The sequence below is a fragment of the Trichomycterus rosablanca genome, chromosome 15, assembly GCF_030014385.1.
Source record: "Trichomycterus rosablanca isolate fTriRos1 chromosome 15, fTriRos1.hap1, whole genome shotgun sequence".
Lineage (NCBI taxonomy): Eukaryota > Metazoa > Chordata > Actinopteri > Siluriformes > Trichomycteridae > Trichomycterus > Trichomycterus rosablanca.
The window spans coordinates 6555285-6572253 of NC_086002.1; the positions used below are offsets into that span (position 1 = coordinate 6555285).

Consider the following 16969-nt stretch of genomic DNA (forward strand, 5'->3'; position numbering starts at 1 on the left):
ATGTGTGTAAAAACCACAGTGCTCAGAAAAAATACATGAAGAGAATATACCTCCCAAACTACACAGTAACCAGAGCACAAAACTGAATGTGGGATTTTGAAGCTATGTGACACCACCAGTCACTATAAGTCCACCAGCTATGAAACGCACTACAGTCAACCAAATGCAAGTAGATTCATTCATTCATCTTCAGTAACTGCTTCTTTTTGGTGAAGGCCATGGTGGTACAGCTGCCTCATGCATTTAGCCAATAAATGCACGCTAGTGATCAGAGAAGTGAGGTAGCACAGTGTCATGAAGTCAGAGAAAATGTGAGTCCAGTTTTAAAAAGTAAAAGACAACCAAAAAAAACAGCAAAACCCACACAGACACAGAATAAGCATTATATGAGTGCATGTCACTCAAGTTTTACGTTCATTTATTTACCAACCTTGTGTCACTTACACAGTTTGTTTGTTTATTAGGATTTTAACGTCATGTTTTACGCTTTGGTTACATTCATGACAGGAACGGCAGTCACTCATTACACAATGTTCATCAGTTCTCCAGGTTATATCGAACACAGTCATGGACAATTTAGTGTCTCCAATTCACCTCACTTGCATGTCTTTGGACTGTGGGAGGAAACCGGAGCTCCTGGAGGAAACCCACGCGGACACAGGGAGAACAAACTCCACACAGAAAGGACCCAGACCGCCCCACCTGGGGATCGAACCCAGGACCTTCTTGCTGTGAGGCAGCAGCGCTACCCACTTAGCCACCGTGCCGCCCCATCTAATGACTCTTTTAACATCTACATCATTGGCAAATTCAAACATGGAAACAATTCTGTAGTTTATTCTGTATACATGTGTTGCATTTATGCATTAGTTTTACTAATACAGAAAAAAAAACTAACTAATTATCCTGGTCTGGGGCGCATTGGGTCTGTTGTCAACCGCAAACGCTTGGGTGACAAAGTGCCAAACCACCACAGGGCATCACACATTTACCCCTCTTGCCTGGGAGTAGTTTCAAATAATAAAAAAAACACCTCTGCATGTTTTTAAGACATGGGAGGAAATACAGGGAGAACATGCAAAACTCCTCACAGACTGTGATAAGAGGCTTGTTGTCCAGGATCCCCCCCCCCCACCACACACACACACACACACACACACACACACACACACACACACACACACACACACACACACACATCTAAACCAACTGTTAAAATGTAAGTTTGATACACTTTTAACAGTACATTCTACTGTATGTATCTGTGCAAAATGTGTTTATCAGCGATGGTAGTTTGATAAGAGCCTCTCATGTAAGTGAGTACACAGTTAGTACACTGTATTTCGCTTCAGTACAGTAATGTTAATACACCGCAAAGCTTTATTACGCTTAAGTATTTAATATAAACACTTACTTTCCTAATTTAATCCCTTAAAATGCATTTTAATTATTAAAAGTTATAATGTCATTTGTTATAAGAAAGGTTAAAAACAACAGACGGCTCACCTGAGGAACAGCAGAGCGCGCAACCGCCTCTGACATGCAGGTGAGCGAGGACTCTGCGCGAGGCATCTCACGCGACTCTAAGTCACGCCCCCTTCAACTCTCTTAAACTATCATTGGTCAAAATTCTCCGTCATTCAAAACAACGCTACCTGTTCCCGCCCATTCTGCGCAGTACCTGTATACCTGTGACAAATTAATAGAAAACAGTACGACTGGGTTGTCAAGACCCACCAAAACATTGAAGTCTGTTAAAAACACAACAATTCTGATGGGTCACCAAAACCCCCCAGTAAACTGCTATATTACTGCTGTAGCCTATAGTATAGTCATTGCAGTAAATGAGTTTTCTGTATTCAGTGCAAACCAGCACTGCCAAGTTTAAATAGGTCAGTATTTGCAACAGAACCAGCTTAACACAGCAATTAGGTTAGGTTTTTGATTTCATTCATTCATTTCTTTATTTAATTATTTAATTATTCATTCATTCCCAGCAGGTTGGCTTGAGATCTAATAATTTAGAGATTCAATAAATGATTTACTGAACTGTGGCTAAGTGGGTAGAACAGTCGCCTCACAGCAAGAAGGTCCTGGGTTCGATCCCCAGGCAAGGCGGGGCGGGGCGGGTCCTTTCTGTGCAGAGTTTGCATGTCTGCGTGGGTTTCCTCCGGGAGCTTCGGTTTCCTCCAGGTTAATTGGAGACACTGAATTGCCCTATAGATGAATGGGTGTGTGTATGAGTGTGTGTATGTATGTGTGTCTGCCCTACGATGGACTGGCGCCCGTCAAGGGTGTTACTGTGTGCCTTGCGCCCATTGAAAAGCTGGGATAGGCTCTAGCACCCCCCTGCGACCCTGATTGTATAAGCGGTTAAGAAAGTGAGTAAGTGAGTAAGTAAATGATTTCTTTTTTCTAGTTTTCCTCAAGAGAATACTCCCATCATAATAGATGTCTCGTATATTAACTGTGTGATCTGTCAGAATACCATGTTACGTTGCAGTGCCACCTTTTTAAAAAGAGTCATATGGACTCAAACCATGCCAGCAAAATCTTTATCACAGTAGTTGCCAGACTCAGTGTAGGGGTCAAGCATTGAAGCCTCTTGGTGTATACCACACATACATAATGGTAAGTGAATTATCTAAACATATTTTTTTTACATCTCTAATGCGTCCAGCACCTTTAGTTTCGCACCATTCAACCTGAACAAATGTGGATTTGTATGATAATTCTTACACAGTCTGATTCCATCCTGTATATATCAGATTCAAGGGAAAGTCTGATATGAAAATATATCAAGTCCCTGCAACTTTGGTAAACCATAATAATTTAAAGGTTGTTTGATGATCTGGGACATATGAGTTTAACAAATATGCAAAAATAGAAGAAACCGGGTATGGGCAAATCAGTTTTCACAGCAATATTTGAATGTAGTTTTATAAAGATCAACCTCGGCTTATGTGTTTCAAAATGACTTAGCATGAACATATCCAAAAAATTAAACATAATATATAATGTATTAAAAATAACAACGTGAGACATTTAAATGTAAAACAATAGAGCACCAATCAGCCAGGGTTCATTTTATAGGTAAAGCTTTAATATGGCTTTAAGAATAATTATGGCTTTAAGAATAATAACATGACAGACAGTAAGAAACAGTGGATGTTTTAAATGTACAGCCTAAAAATGTAGCACCATCCAATCAAAAGCAATTTCATCCTTTAAATATTAACCACAGATTTCAGTGTTCTTTTGACTAGACAGTACCAGAGTTACAGTAGTACAAATACATATAAGGACATTTGATTGATTTAATATGACAGATGTTCAGTGGTGTCACAGTACATTTGAAAAGCATCCAAACTGCTACAATGTCTGATGTAGAGAATTCAGTTCCATCACGCTCTGCTTTAGTCAAACAAACCACTGAAGGTTACACTTCTGTAAAAAATACAAAAACAAAACAGATAAATTATGTATATAATTATAATCACTTAATAAATGTACTGTATTTATTTATTTATTATCTTTTGTAACAACATATTGAAAGCCTAATCTGACTAGTTGAAACATCAGCTATGTTTGTACATTTTTATTGTTTTTTAATTGAATATAGGTTTAAAAGGATTTGCAAATAGTGCTGTCTATTTTTAATTACATTGTCATACTGTTCCCGCCCTGAAGAAGAATGATTGCTAACAAAAGCCAAAATGACAAGATAATTTTGATTTGTTTTGTAACATCATGAGATCAGAAGAACATTCTGTAAAAAAGAGTGTTAAAGCACAATGGGACCCCAATATGCTTACAATATCTTTAAAAGTAGTATTATTGTTAAACTGTTTTGTATCATTAAGATAAAATGCATTGGTTAATGAATTACAGCTCAACGTCCCACTGCTTCTAAACTAGTACCACACTTTTGACAACAACCAATTTGAAAAAAATATTTGTTTCATTAACTGTTTACCACCCTAAACCACTATGGGGCCCGGGTCTTTCTGGTTCAAGGGGTAAAATGTAAACAGTCAAGTCATTTGGCATGTTACTGTGGTATAAGCTGAATAAAGCTTGTGTGCTGTGATTGATCAAAGCCACATTGCACTGCCCATTACTCATTATTTTTCTGTAACAACAGGTCCCATTGTGTTTTATTCATAATTGTTCATAAAATATTTTGGTCTTTAAATAGTGCAGAAAAATCTAATGCAGTCTAACTATATAAGACAAGCATAGATCTTTATTGTATAAGGGTGAACAGAGCTCATGGGTGTGTGTTTTTTATTGAGTTTAATGGTATTGTTAGGTGCACAGACCTGTCAGGCGAGCGTCTCTTGGGCAGGTGTTCAGGACTGACGTAATGTGAGCATTCAGGTGAATAGGATGCGTAAGGGCTGAGGGAGCGGCGGATAGATAAAGGAGAAGTACGTAGTGTGGAGGTAAGAATGGGAGAGCGCATGGATGAGGATAACTCCAAGCTGTGCAACTCCTGTACTGCACGTTTCCTACCACAAAACAAACAAAGGCAGAAATTGGAGGAAATAAAAGAGAGAATGGGTGGTGCAAGCTGTGAGGACAATGCAATGGGGAATTAGAACAAGGAGTAAAATGATATAGTGATTTAGGCAAGGTCTCTACCTCTCGAAACGCTCACAGGAAAGCTGCCTCCTGGTGGTCTCTAGATCAGCCTCTAACTGTGCCGAGCGAATCCTTAACTGAGCCATCTCCCGGCTCTGAGTGCTCCTGAGATACACAACATGGTACAACAAAACACAAAGTAAGCTGAACTGACCCACATAAGTGTACTAATAAAATGTACTATTTAATATGTTACAATACAGTTTGAAGTGCAGGCTGATTCAATTACTGCAGTTCTTTTAAGCTCAATCTTTAAATTGCAGAGATTGGCTTAAAAATGTGGTTTGGTATGGACAAACCTGGGGATTTTGACTTAATGTTGTATGGAAACTAGAGTTATCACTGCTGGTCCTATGAGATTAGCCAACCCGACTTCACTGAAGCCGTAGATTTGAGTGTGTACTCACGCCTTGCTGTCGGCCACAGTGAGCTTTTCTCTGAGCAGTTGTATCTCAGCAAGTCTCTCCTGAGAACTGAGCTGTCTATTCAGTTCTTTCTCTCTGTCTCTTCCTAACTGCTTCCTCAAGAGCTCCAACTCAGAGCGACTTGACTCCAGCTCTTGCTGCACCTGAAATGGTAAAATACACAGAGGAATTTTTTAAGCTTATACTTTGGAGAAATAAACATTTGCATTTATTAATATATCACTTTTATACACATACACATGTAAGTAATTCCTTTATCCACCATCACATGTTGTTGTCTACTACATTTAACAATAAACTATCTATGTTCTTCATACAGGTGTAAATAAAGCACAAACCGCCTTTTTGCCAGCGTCCAGTTTAACACAAAGCTCTCGTGTTTTCTCCAGGTTGTGTTGTGTCTGTGAGTGCTCACTCTGAACCTTCCTCAGCTCTTCCTCCTGCTGCTGTAGCTCAAGGTTCAGCTGGGAAAGTTTAGCATTGCAGCTTCGCTCTGCACTCAGAGACTGGCAGACAGACAGAAGAAGTATGTACAGTGTACAGCATCTGGATAGATAGATTAGCTTCTCTAAAAGTGAGTGAATCGGTGTGTATGTTCTCCCCTACTGCCTGCAAGCTGGTTTCCAGGCTCTCCAATCTCTCCTTGAGTCTGCGATTTTCTGAATCTGAGGTTCGCAGTTCTAACCGACACTCCTGTAGCTCCTTGCACTCCCGCTCCTGCTCAAACAACAATGTGTTAAAAACGGTCAGAAACTGACACAGTGATACACTGCACTGCTGCATGAGCTCATATAGCTTGCATCTTAATCCAGTATTAATCCAGGTATTCAGGATTGGATACCTTGTAGGCCAGAAGGTCTTCGATACGGGAGACATCAGACACATAGTTCTGAACTTTCCTCTTCAGAATCTCAATCTCCTGAGTGGTTTCATCTAAGTTGTGCTGCAAAGTCTACAACAGAAAATGCCAAATCTGGGGTCACACACTATATGGCCAAAATAATGTAGACAAGGCCTCTAATTATTGAGTTCAGATATTTTAGCCATACCTATTGCTACTGTTGTATTGCATAAAAAAATGCTTTTAACTTTGTGACAACAGTTTGGTAAATGGCTTTTCCTGTTCTAGATAAATACATAAACTCAATATTAATACTTTTATTAATTCATGATCAGATGTCCACCTTCTTTTGACCATTTCGTGTTTATGTCCAGTATGAAATTGCTTCACATTTAGAAGCTTTGCCCTGACCACTATTTTTCTCCATCCACATTTTTCCAGACCAATTATTTTTCTCCAGTTTTAATTAACCACATGATTAGCTGTACTGTCCACATTTTCAGGGCTTGAAAAACAACACTGATGGTTAACTAAAAAAATGATCATTTATGTGTTTTAGCCATACCCAAACTAAAATCACTTTTTAAGTACTGACCCATTAACCCTATTTTAATGTCATTGTAAAATAAGTAATGCTGTTTAATACAGTCAGTCAAACTCTTCTTCTTTTTTAATTAAAGTTTGAGAATGCCAAAAACATAAATCACATAGGGCATATAGAGCTACTGCTCTATAAAACATATTTTACCATATACAAGTTATATTTCTATAAGTGATATTTTGTCATTTATGGAGCAAAAACCTACACTACACACAAAATTGTCTTCATGTAAAATGATCTAGTTATAAAACCGATGCCAGTCTCTCACCTGGTTTTCCATGCGAACTTGATCCAGTTCATCCCTGAGTTGCGTGTTCTCTCTCAGTGTAGCATCTTTAATCTTCATCACGACATTAAGCTCGTCCCCGGAGTCCAACAGTTTCCTTTTTACTTCATCCAGCTCTCGCTCTCTATTGTTAGCCATTTCTCTCAGATGTCTGGAGACATGCAGCAGTGTTATAATTTTCCATGCTATAGTCAATGTGATATTGCTTTGTAGCATAATAGACCATAGTAATTACATTATTACACACAATCATTTATCAGCATTACATTATATTCAACATGGGAACACACAATTACACTGTAAGTGTTTTAAATGAAGTAAGAACAGTAACACACTACACAAATCATTTACACAAAAATGTGTAAGCAACCAAATTATGTAACCAAAGACCACATCTGGCCATCATAATACACTGAGTACGTGTACACTATTATATCTGTAATAAGTAAAATATAAACATAAAATATAGTAATGACTGTTAGGAGTAACATGGCATTGATGAACTTTACTTGATTTATACCTACATTATATTTTAATTTCTCCAGAATTTACATGGAAGCATTTTTGGTTTGAAATTACATGTAAAATGCAGACAAAGTTTGGAAAGTCATTTAGATATCTGAAACTGAAACACTTGTGAGAAAAGTCAAGTTATTTCTGGAGATTCTAAGTGTTTAAGCTGACAATATACCATATAATTATCTTAAAGGTTCCCTATCTAATTATATTGCTTCCTTATTAATCTGAGAGAAGAGGTTACTTACTCTACAGTCGTCTCCAGTTCTTCAATCTGCAGCTTCAGTGAGTAGATGTTGTTTTCCTAAAAACATATAGTGATTAAACAGAAGCCGGGCGTGAGTTTTTCCCCTAGTGAATGCGCTTGTGTTTAAAAAGAAAAACAAATTTACCTTCTATATGTGTTGTGTGTCTGGCTTTGTCATCTCTCTGAGTGGTGTGTGAATGGTGTACATTTCTTGTTTAGTTGGCTGTGCAATGTATATGTGCAAATATACGTTTTGTTCTAAGCAATTTATTTATTTATTATTGCTCTCTGTCTCGTGTTGCTTGTAGCAGACTCGCCCCTAATAAAGCCATCAGGTGAATATACAAAAAGAATTCGCTACCTTGTCATCCAGCTCTTCATTCTTTCTTTCTAGATGCTCCTCTAGGGTATTCTTCCGCTGGTTCCGATCTGACACTGTGTCCTGCAACACCATCAGCTCCTCTTTAAGACCTCTCATTTCCTTCTGTAATGACTCTACATAAATACACATAATAAGTATTATAGTAAAATACATACCAAGCCCTATCTGCCAAAATATTATGTGTCAGAGCAAAGAGGCTGTTTGTGTAATTAATGAACACTTAAAGACAAACGTGAGTAACAACATTTATTTGGGACAGTTCCCATTTCATTTCCCTGCCATTTTTTTGTCACACCACAAAGAACCAACTGTTAAAATACTAGTCAATTTCACATTAAAAACAATATTTAGCAACTAAAGCAACTAAAAACAATTTTTTTTGGCTGATAGCCTGAATATGAGACCAGCTTGTATAGGACATGTGGGCAATGGGCACATTTTAATAGTGACATTATGAATGGTTATATAATTGTTGTTACATACTTTAGGTCCTTTATAAGTACACACAGTTTATCATGATTTATCAGAAACAAATTTTAAGGTTGGTTGGGTTTATTGATACTCAGACTAGGCATGATTTAAGACTGCTTGCTTAACTGTTTTACACCAAATTCTGACCCTACAATGAAAAAGAAATGCATCTTAATCAAGAAATCAGAATTTCTCTGACCATGAAAGGTTCAATTTTCCACTGTCCAGTTTCAGTGTGCATGTGCCGCTGCCATGCAACCAGGCCAACTGGAGCTACTAGATATTGCCTTGTGTGTGTTTCCTAACTTTAACCTAATTAATAAGGCCCACCATGACTCTGACCAGGAAAAAGCAGTAGTTAAACAGACAATGAATAAATGAATGAATCAACTGGATGTTAAATTTAGACGCATTTTAAACACAGACAGTGGGCATACAAAACACACTTTGTGCCACACTTTCCCCTCCACTGTGTATTCAGTCCAATGTACGTTTAGTATTAGTAGTATCTAGAGTTAGTACATAATCGTACGACCTTTACCATTCATCTCATCCAGCTGTTTATTCTTTTCCTGCACTTTCTGCATCTCTTCAATCCTGATGGTCAGTCGTCGCTGAGTATCGCTCAGAGTACTCTCTGCACGAGTGTTAGACAGCCTGCCAAAGTTACAATAAACATAACAAGATTATTGACAGTAAATGATCTAAATCGAATTACGAACTCAAAGCCTTCCTCTTTAAAGTGAATGTATAAATTTAGTCCCTTAGCACAGTAAAAGAAAACTACCATTCAGCTGCTTTTGGCTTTTTATTTGTTATACTTATAGTGCAAATATCCAACTCAAATACAGATTCAAATGATGTCTTTTTCCATCTGAGCGCCCAAGATATTCCCACTGTATATATGAATCATATGAAATCATTCTAATTTAAACAAAACAGTGAAGAGGTAAACCTGAGCATGCTACATTCATTCCTCAGATGGTTAAGTTCATCTTCACTGGCGGCAAACTTTCTGCCCAATGTGCTGATCTCTTCCTCCAGGCTCATCGTGGTCTCTCTCATCTGGGCCTGCCTGCTCTTCTGTTCCCCTCGTTCCTGCTCCAGCTGTGCTCATACAGACAAAAGTTAAAGACTTTGGTTTAATACAAAAACACCTAGTTAAGAGTATTAGATAGTTTACTATCAGAGATAGAACTAAGTGCAGTTGTATATTTGAACCATATCATTAAAGCTACAATAAGCTGTCTGGATTTAAAGGCAACATAATTAAACAGTACTGATTGGTTAGATGTTGGAGGTCCATATTATTTGTTTTTTTCTGTTTGCTGTTGATTGTTGGTTGAGAGTTACTTTAACTGATAGCTACCATGCCAATGCTACAGTATTGTGTAACGTACAGTATACATAGTACTAAGTAGTATACATAGTACTAAGTCATAAAACTGAATCTAATTTAAGGGACACTGGTTTGTATCATTGCATTGTTGGCTAAAACACAGAGTTGAGGTCAGCTGCGACTGTTTTCAGCATTTTTGTGTCCACTTTATTGTTCATACCGTCAGTATAGCATTCTGCAGGTCCTCCACCCTCTGCTCCAGGTGAGCTCTCTCACTAATGGCTGTCTCCTGAGAGACCTGTGACATCACACACAGAATCAGTACATGCACAAACATAAAAATAGAAAATAACATACTATAAAGCAGTAGGTTTCCTATTTTTCCCAGTGGGATGTGACTCAGCTTATTATTGTGTTATTTATGGAAGACTATTCTATTAGTCATTTTCCATAACTGTGTCGTATAAAAATATGAACACTTTCCAACAGCAACACTGTTGAGACCATCCAAAAATCCATAGATATGTCCGAAGATACTATAGGATATGTCTGAATTTTTAAATTTGTTGTTAAAGTAGATGTGTTTTATCTATCATGTGCATATTATGTAAGTGAGGCTCATGTAGACGACACATCCCACATTACAGGTTGTATAGTGAAAACAAAGCATAACATACAAATATACACATTTATTTTCCATTTTTATTAGTCATTTTATCCTGTTTAGTGGGTCCAGCTGCCATTCCCACCAATGGGTGATTTGTTATGCCTTTATAAGAAGGTAGAGAGCAAACCAGTTGCAATAACAATCTGATATTAATTGACCGAGACTGTAATGTAGTTGTACCTTAAGTCTCTCTCGAAGGCTGTCTCTCTCCGTGCTCATACGGTGCAGGTCGGACGTCGCCTCATCTCTCTCTGCTTCCACGCGTTTGAGGATGCTGTGAGCCGTCACGCTGTATTTCGGCCCCCGTGACACCTTGGACCTCATCACCTGCCGCCGAAGTTCCGCAATCTCTTCTTGAGCCTGCACACAGCAGAAGGAAGGATAGGACAGAGAGCAATTATGTACGTAACCATGTGTTTTAAAATCATATAGCTATAAAACAAAACTATTACGAGCTTGGTTACATTCAGATAAATTATCATGTAGGTGCCTGGCTCATTGATAACACAGGAGAGATTCAATCTCAGTGGTAGTGTTATCATGCAAAGGTACCTGTACTTAAGTAACATGTTTACGTACTTTAACCACTCCTGACTGTAACTGTAAGTATAGCTGCATTAAAGATGCTTTAGGAAATTATAATAATCCCACGTCTATAATATGTCCAGTCTGATGGGTTCGATCAATACCTGTTGGTAAAGCGTTTTGGTTTTGTCCCGTTCAGCAGTGAGCACTCGTACATTGGCTTGAATCTCAGACATGTGGCGCTCAGACTTATCCAGCATGCACTGGAGCTCGTCCCTTTCTCTTAGTACCCTCATCAGCTCTGAGTCATATGTGCCTCCCTTGAAACATACACAGACATTGAGATGGTTCATGGTTTTGTCCAGGCGTCTAGAGATACTATATTATATTAAATACTGTTAGCTTACTGTTACCTTGACAGGAGACTGCTTGACAGGGCTGGTTGATCTCCGAGACCTCAGTGTGCTCTTCATTCTCTCAGCTTTCTGATTGCTGTCTTCCACTAAACCAGCCACAGAACAGTGCAGACCAGAGCCACAAGCAACTTTGTCATCTGTTATTTTCTTTTGTTCTGAAAATAAGTAACAAATAAACCTGTTTATTCCACATCGGCTCTGACACAGATATGTATGGTAAAATGGGCATTTTACCCCAGAGATGTTCCAAAAGCAGCTCAAAGGATGTCCAAAGAGGTTTAGAGGCAAATATAAAAAAGGTGGGCATTCAAATTATTAGAACCAGTTTACAATTATTTATAAATAAATATTGTGAATAAAATTGCTGCTTGATGTATTGCACACTAGTGATACAAACCAATATATCAGGGATTCAGACCACTTGACACACTTTTAGCACACTTTCTAAGTGGCAAGTAAGAATGGATGGATGGTGTGGATGAGTGAAACCAAATACAAGAACATCCTGGAAGGGAACTCCCCAAGGACCCATAAAACTCTGAATATTGTAGCAACAGTTCACCTTTCAACAACACTGGAGTGGCTTTAGGGGAACGTCTTTGTCTGTGAATGTTCTTGAGGGGCCCAGACAAAGCCCACACTTAAACCCCATCAAACATCTGTGGAGAGACTTCAAGATGGCAGTCAACATATGCTAGTCATCCAGTCTGACAGAGCTTGAGAGGATCTGCCATAAAGTATGGGATTATCTGTTCAAATCCCAGTGTGCAAAGCTAGTTGAGACGTATCCAAGAAGACTTGCAGCTGTAACAGCTGCCAAAGGGACAAAGTGTTCATTAAAAATTATGTGAAGAAGATTTTTTTATTATTGACGACACAATAAAGTGTGCAACAACTCAAGGTGTCTGAATACTTTCTGAACAGTCGCCCTCGGCTTGCTCAACAGGGGTTTTTGTATCTGTTGGTCCTGGATTTTGTAAAGTTGCTTTGAGACAATGTCTATTGTAAAAAGCGCTATATAAATACATTTGACTTGACTTGAATCCACTGTACACTCATTTGGTCTGTGCTGTTGATGTGGGTTTAGGCCAGTAAACCCCCCCTGAGAGACGCACCTATAAGATACAGTTGCTGCACCTGTTTCTGCAGTTGGCTGCGTTCACTCTGCAGCTGCTGAAGCAGATGCTGTAGCTCCTGATCTGTGTCTGATCTCAGCTGTATCTGCTTATCATCACCATTCAGCTCTGGAGGCCCGACTACTACAATGACCTTGGTGAAGAGATCAAGACCAATTAACCAGGAGAACAGTAACAAAAAACACATGAATCTCTGCAATGGATTTGCGCTGTGTCTTATTGGGTAGGTGTGTGTGTGTGGGGTTGTTGCACAGCTGTTTAATTTGCTAGCCCACCACGAAGTTTGAATCTCACAGTCTCATTGGTTAGATGACAGAGGTGCCTTCATTTAAAATGTCAATAGAAGGGGACATGGGGTTACACATCAGCCCTTTTTAAGGCACGGTTTTTTTTCAGCTCTGATTGATTAAAACTTCATCATGACTGTTGTAACAGTTTATATTTTGGCACACTTTATGTCTCAGTTTATTTTTGCATTCTATAATCCTGTTAAATGTTGATTTATGACTAAGGGAGTTTGCCATTGTATTGCCCCGTATTTATACCCTAGGGAAACAGAAAGTAAAAAAAATCTACTAAATATTTACCAAGGGTGTCAACATTTTTTGTAGCTGACTATGTATATTTGTAAATAATGTACATTATTATTAGGCTACCTCCTCTGTGATGACAGGAGTTTGAGTGTGTTTCTCCAGCTCTGTGAGTTTGTTTAACAGCTCCCTCTGCTGACTTGAATCTGCTTTCAACTCTTGCTACTAAGCTTCTGTTCCAGTCTGTAGTAAATCAGCTCAAATTTAAAACAAATCAGGCAGTAAATGTGATTTTTAATTAAATAAACTTCAGTTTATTGATCCCCTGCTCAATCATTTAATAAATGACTGTAATGGGATTCACCTAAATGTGGTAATATATGGCCACAAGCTTGTTAAACATTCTGTTCTTAAACTAGGAGCAATCATACGAAGCTGGCCACATTCTTAAGATTTTGAATTGTGTGCCCATTCAGTCAAAAGTGCATTTGTGACATGAGGCATGGATGTTGGACAAGAAGGCCTGGTTTGCGGTTCATCAGTAGAGATTTGTCCAAACTAGGCTGCACCACTGTATCATTCCTGTATTGTGTTGTGCCACTGATATAATGTTTTGTTATGACACAGTAAGTCAATAGGACAACATGCTTTTCAGAACCATAATTTATATGGTTAGTATATTTGGTAACATTTTACAAAATGTTTTAGTTTATTTACATGGGACTTAAATTTTGCAGGGACAAGATTGTCTTTTAAAATAATATCTGACATTCATATAGAACTATGAAATATTAAATCATAACATCAACCTATTTTTAGCATGTTTGGTCAAACACATGATTCGATTTTACTCAAAAAAGTCAGTGATGTTAAAAAGCTTGTGTTTTAAACAAAATGATTTAAAAATAAAAAATAGCATCAATTTAAATTCACCCCTCCTTTCTATGTAACTCATGTAACACACACATTCAGTTTCTGTGTACTCTTGGATGAGTTATGCCAATAATAAGTTGTCAATGTTTATTTTCTGCTGTTTACTATGTATGGTTGCCACTGGACAGAGAGAGGCCTAGTTTCTTTCTTGAATATAATCAGATATCTAAAGTAAATATACATATATATGCAAATGATTGGACATCACTAATTAAATGACATAATTTGTTGACACAAAATGGCTTAACAAATAATTTAAATGCACAGTAATTTTATATTTGATGAACTAAAACATATTAAGTTTTAGAAAAAAAGTAATTGTGTTAGTGGTGAAAAAGACTAAACGTCCTACAGTCAGCAGTTATTGACACCTACTTTGGCAGACACATCAGCTAGGAGTCTCTGCTTTTCCTTGCAGAATTTGCTGATATTTACTGGAATCTCTGTTTACTCCATCATTATACACCATTTGTTTCATATATGCTCTTGGCTAGTCTTGACTTTCATAGTTCACAGCTGTAGTTGCTATCAAAGTTTTTCAATCTGCATTGCAAATTAGGTTCATTAGCAAAATTTGCTTTTGAAAAAACTTTTGGCTGTTTGTAATAACAGGATAATAGCAGGAACAATTTGAATAGTTTAGCAAAACTAATGGTAGCCTAGTGGACGTGGTAGCCTAGTGGTTAGGGTACTGGACTGGACTGGACTGTACTAAACTACTAATCAGAAGGTTGCTGGTTCAAGCCCCACCAATGTCAGGTTGCTGCTGTTGGGTCCTTGAGCACGGCCCTTAACCTTCAATTGCTCAGACTGTATACTGTCACAGTACTGTAAGTAGCTTTGGATAAAGGCGTCTGCTAAATAACGAAAATGTAAATGTTAATGTAATATAACCAGTGATTGTTCCAAATTTAATTTGTTTTGCCAATGAACCTGATTGGGATGAATATTTTGTATTACAATTGTATTTATTTATAAAAGTATTTGGAATAAAATGTATTTTAAAACATTATTAATCCTTTTTTAGATATTAAAAATGTGTGTTTAAGCAGGGCCCTAACTACAATATAACTGGTGCACTTAGCGTCCATGAAAGGGGTTGTCATAGCAACTTCACATTTACTTTCAATTCATGGTGCATTTTTATTAATCCTAATTTATTAAGAATCTTATTCTCTTATTAGAATCTCCTATTAAGATTTTAATTATTTAATGCATTTAACCCACAATGTAATTAAATAAATAAAGATGCATTACTGAGTAAGGCATGTATCATTTATCTATGGGAAAACGTTTTATTCATGTACGATCTGCATCCTAAGCGCATACTACCATACTACATAGTACATTTAAGCACTTCACCCATAAGCTTACTTCTATTCTTGCATACTTCCTAGTACGTATTCGCTATGGGGGTTATTTTACTTATATTTCTAGCTGATCGTCTTATTTAAAAAAAAAAACACACTGTTAAGTTGTAGAAGAGATATACTGGTTTGCATTTCTAATATAACATTAAGTAAATGCATGTATTTTTCTATAGTAATTAAAAGTTATATTACCTTCCCACTGCAGCAGGCAGTTCCAGTGCAGACTACTCAACAGCTTTACTGAGTAAATCAGTCCCGACCAATCACAGCTCAGCATAAACCAGCAGGTCGAGCCGTCGGAAATAAACCGACCAATCAGAGCGCCTGTTATTCCAACAAGCGCGTCCGTTGACTTGACAACACAGAAACTTAGTTTCAAATAGAAACGTGATTGTTTTTAAACATATTTTAAAAGCGTTTAAAAGTTAAATCTTGTTATTTCTGCAGATGGAGAGAGAATGGGCTGGGTGATACAGGGATACATGATTGTTTAAAAAAACAAAACAAAAAAAACAATACCCTATGCTTTCTAGTCATAAACAAAAGTAATATTTTTTTGTATTTTTTCCCAATTTTTCTCCCAATTTAGTCATATCCAATTACCCACTCGCCCCCTCCAACACGTGCAGTAGCCGACTGCATCTTTTCACCTGCACAAGGCGAGTTCATATGCAGATCAGCTTTGTGTACGTTTGTTTGTTTATTAGGATTTTAACGTCATGTTTTACACTTTTAGTTACATTCATGACAGGAAACGGTAGTTACTCATTACATCAGTATACATCAGTTCACACAAGGTTATATCGAACACAGTCATGGACAATTTAGCGTCTCCAATTCACCTCACTTGCATGTCTTTGGACTGTAGGAGGAAACCGAAGCACCCGGAGGAAACCCACGCGGACACGGGGAGAACATGCAAACTCCACACAGAAAGGACCCGGACCGCCCCACCTGGGGATCGAACCCAGGACCTTCTTGCTGTGAGGCGACAGCTTTGTGTACGGAGAGATACACCCTGATCAACACATTATTCCTCAACTCTGTGCAGGCGCCATCAACCAGCCAGCAGAGGCCGTAATTGCCTCAGTTAAGAGGAATCCCTATTCGGCTTCCACACTGTGGGTGTGTTCGAAAACCTAGTGCGCTTTCTACATAGACAGCATTTTATGTCATCCTATTCAGACTTATTTTTAAATGTAAATAAATTATCATTGATTTTTAATTTGTATAAAGGTTGATTTATTTGCAAGTTCAGGCTTGTTAGGGACAGTTTAAGCGTTTTCGGTACACAGAGGGAGATGTTATTTGACATGCCTGCGCATTGTGCCACCTCATCCCATTGGTTTGAATAGCATGATGCTAACTGTGTTAGCTTAGTAATCAAAACCCGATGTTATCACTGTCTAAGAAGTGCGTTCAAATAACCTGACTTATAAGTAGATGACTTATTAGAATCCTCTCTACTTAGGCAGCTGCTTATGTAGACAGTAAGACAGCAAGGTAGTTCCCTAGAGGCACTGGATGGCAGAGTTTTAAATCGATGAGTTTGAAATGTCAGCTCTGGTGTGCTAGCATGTTTTACCACTGCGCCACCTGAGCGCCCTAAACAAAGGTAAATTTGATATGAAAAAGTTAGT

The 16969-nt window shown here is 38.0% G+C and overlaps 1 protein-coding gene across 1 annotated transcript; it reads right to left on the bottom strand.

Moving 5' to 3' along the window:
* Window positions 1–3081: 3081 nt before the first annotated feature.
* tsga10 (testis specific, 10) lies at window positions 3082–15558 on the bottom strand. Its single transcript, XM_063010429.1, has 19 exons — window positions 15522–15558; window positions 13153–13269; window positions 12476–12619; window positions 11352–11515; window positions 11109–11264; window positions 10600–10779; window positions 9973–10050; window positions 9369–9520; window positions 8955–9070; window positions 7922–8055; window positions 7562–7617; window positions 6780–6948; window positions 5911–6021; window positions 5676–5786; window positions 5408–5575; window positions 5052–5212; window positions 4645–4749; window positions 4323–4511; window positions 3082–3447 (listed from the first exon to the last, which is right to left on the bottom strand). Exons 4-19 carry the CDS (start codon window positions 11415–11417, stop codon window positions 3417–3419), a joined length of 1983 nt encoding a protein of 660 aa, XP_062866499.1. The 5' UTR covers window positions 11418–11515; window positions 12476–12619; window positions 13153–13269; window positions 15522–15558; the 3' UTR covers window positions 3082–3416.
* Between the last annotated feature and the right edge of the window lie 1411 nt (window positions 15559–16969).

Excerpts from the sequence above, each read along its gene's own strand:
- tsga10 (XM_063010429.1), bottom strand. The coding sequence starts at position 11,417 with ATGAAGAGCACACTGAGGTCTCGGAGATCAACCAGCCCTGTCAAGCAG. Across the intron at positions 5,787-5,910 it reads AAGACCTTCTGGCCTACAAG|GAGCGGGAGTGCAAGGAGCT; the intron begins GTATCCAATCCT and ends TTGTTTGAGCAG. Across the intron at positions 5,576-5,675 it reads TGGAAACCAGCTTGCAGGCA|TCTCTGAGTGCAGAGCGAAG; the intron begins GTAGGGGAGAAC and ends TCTGTCTGCCAG.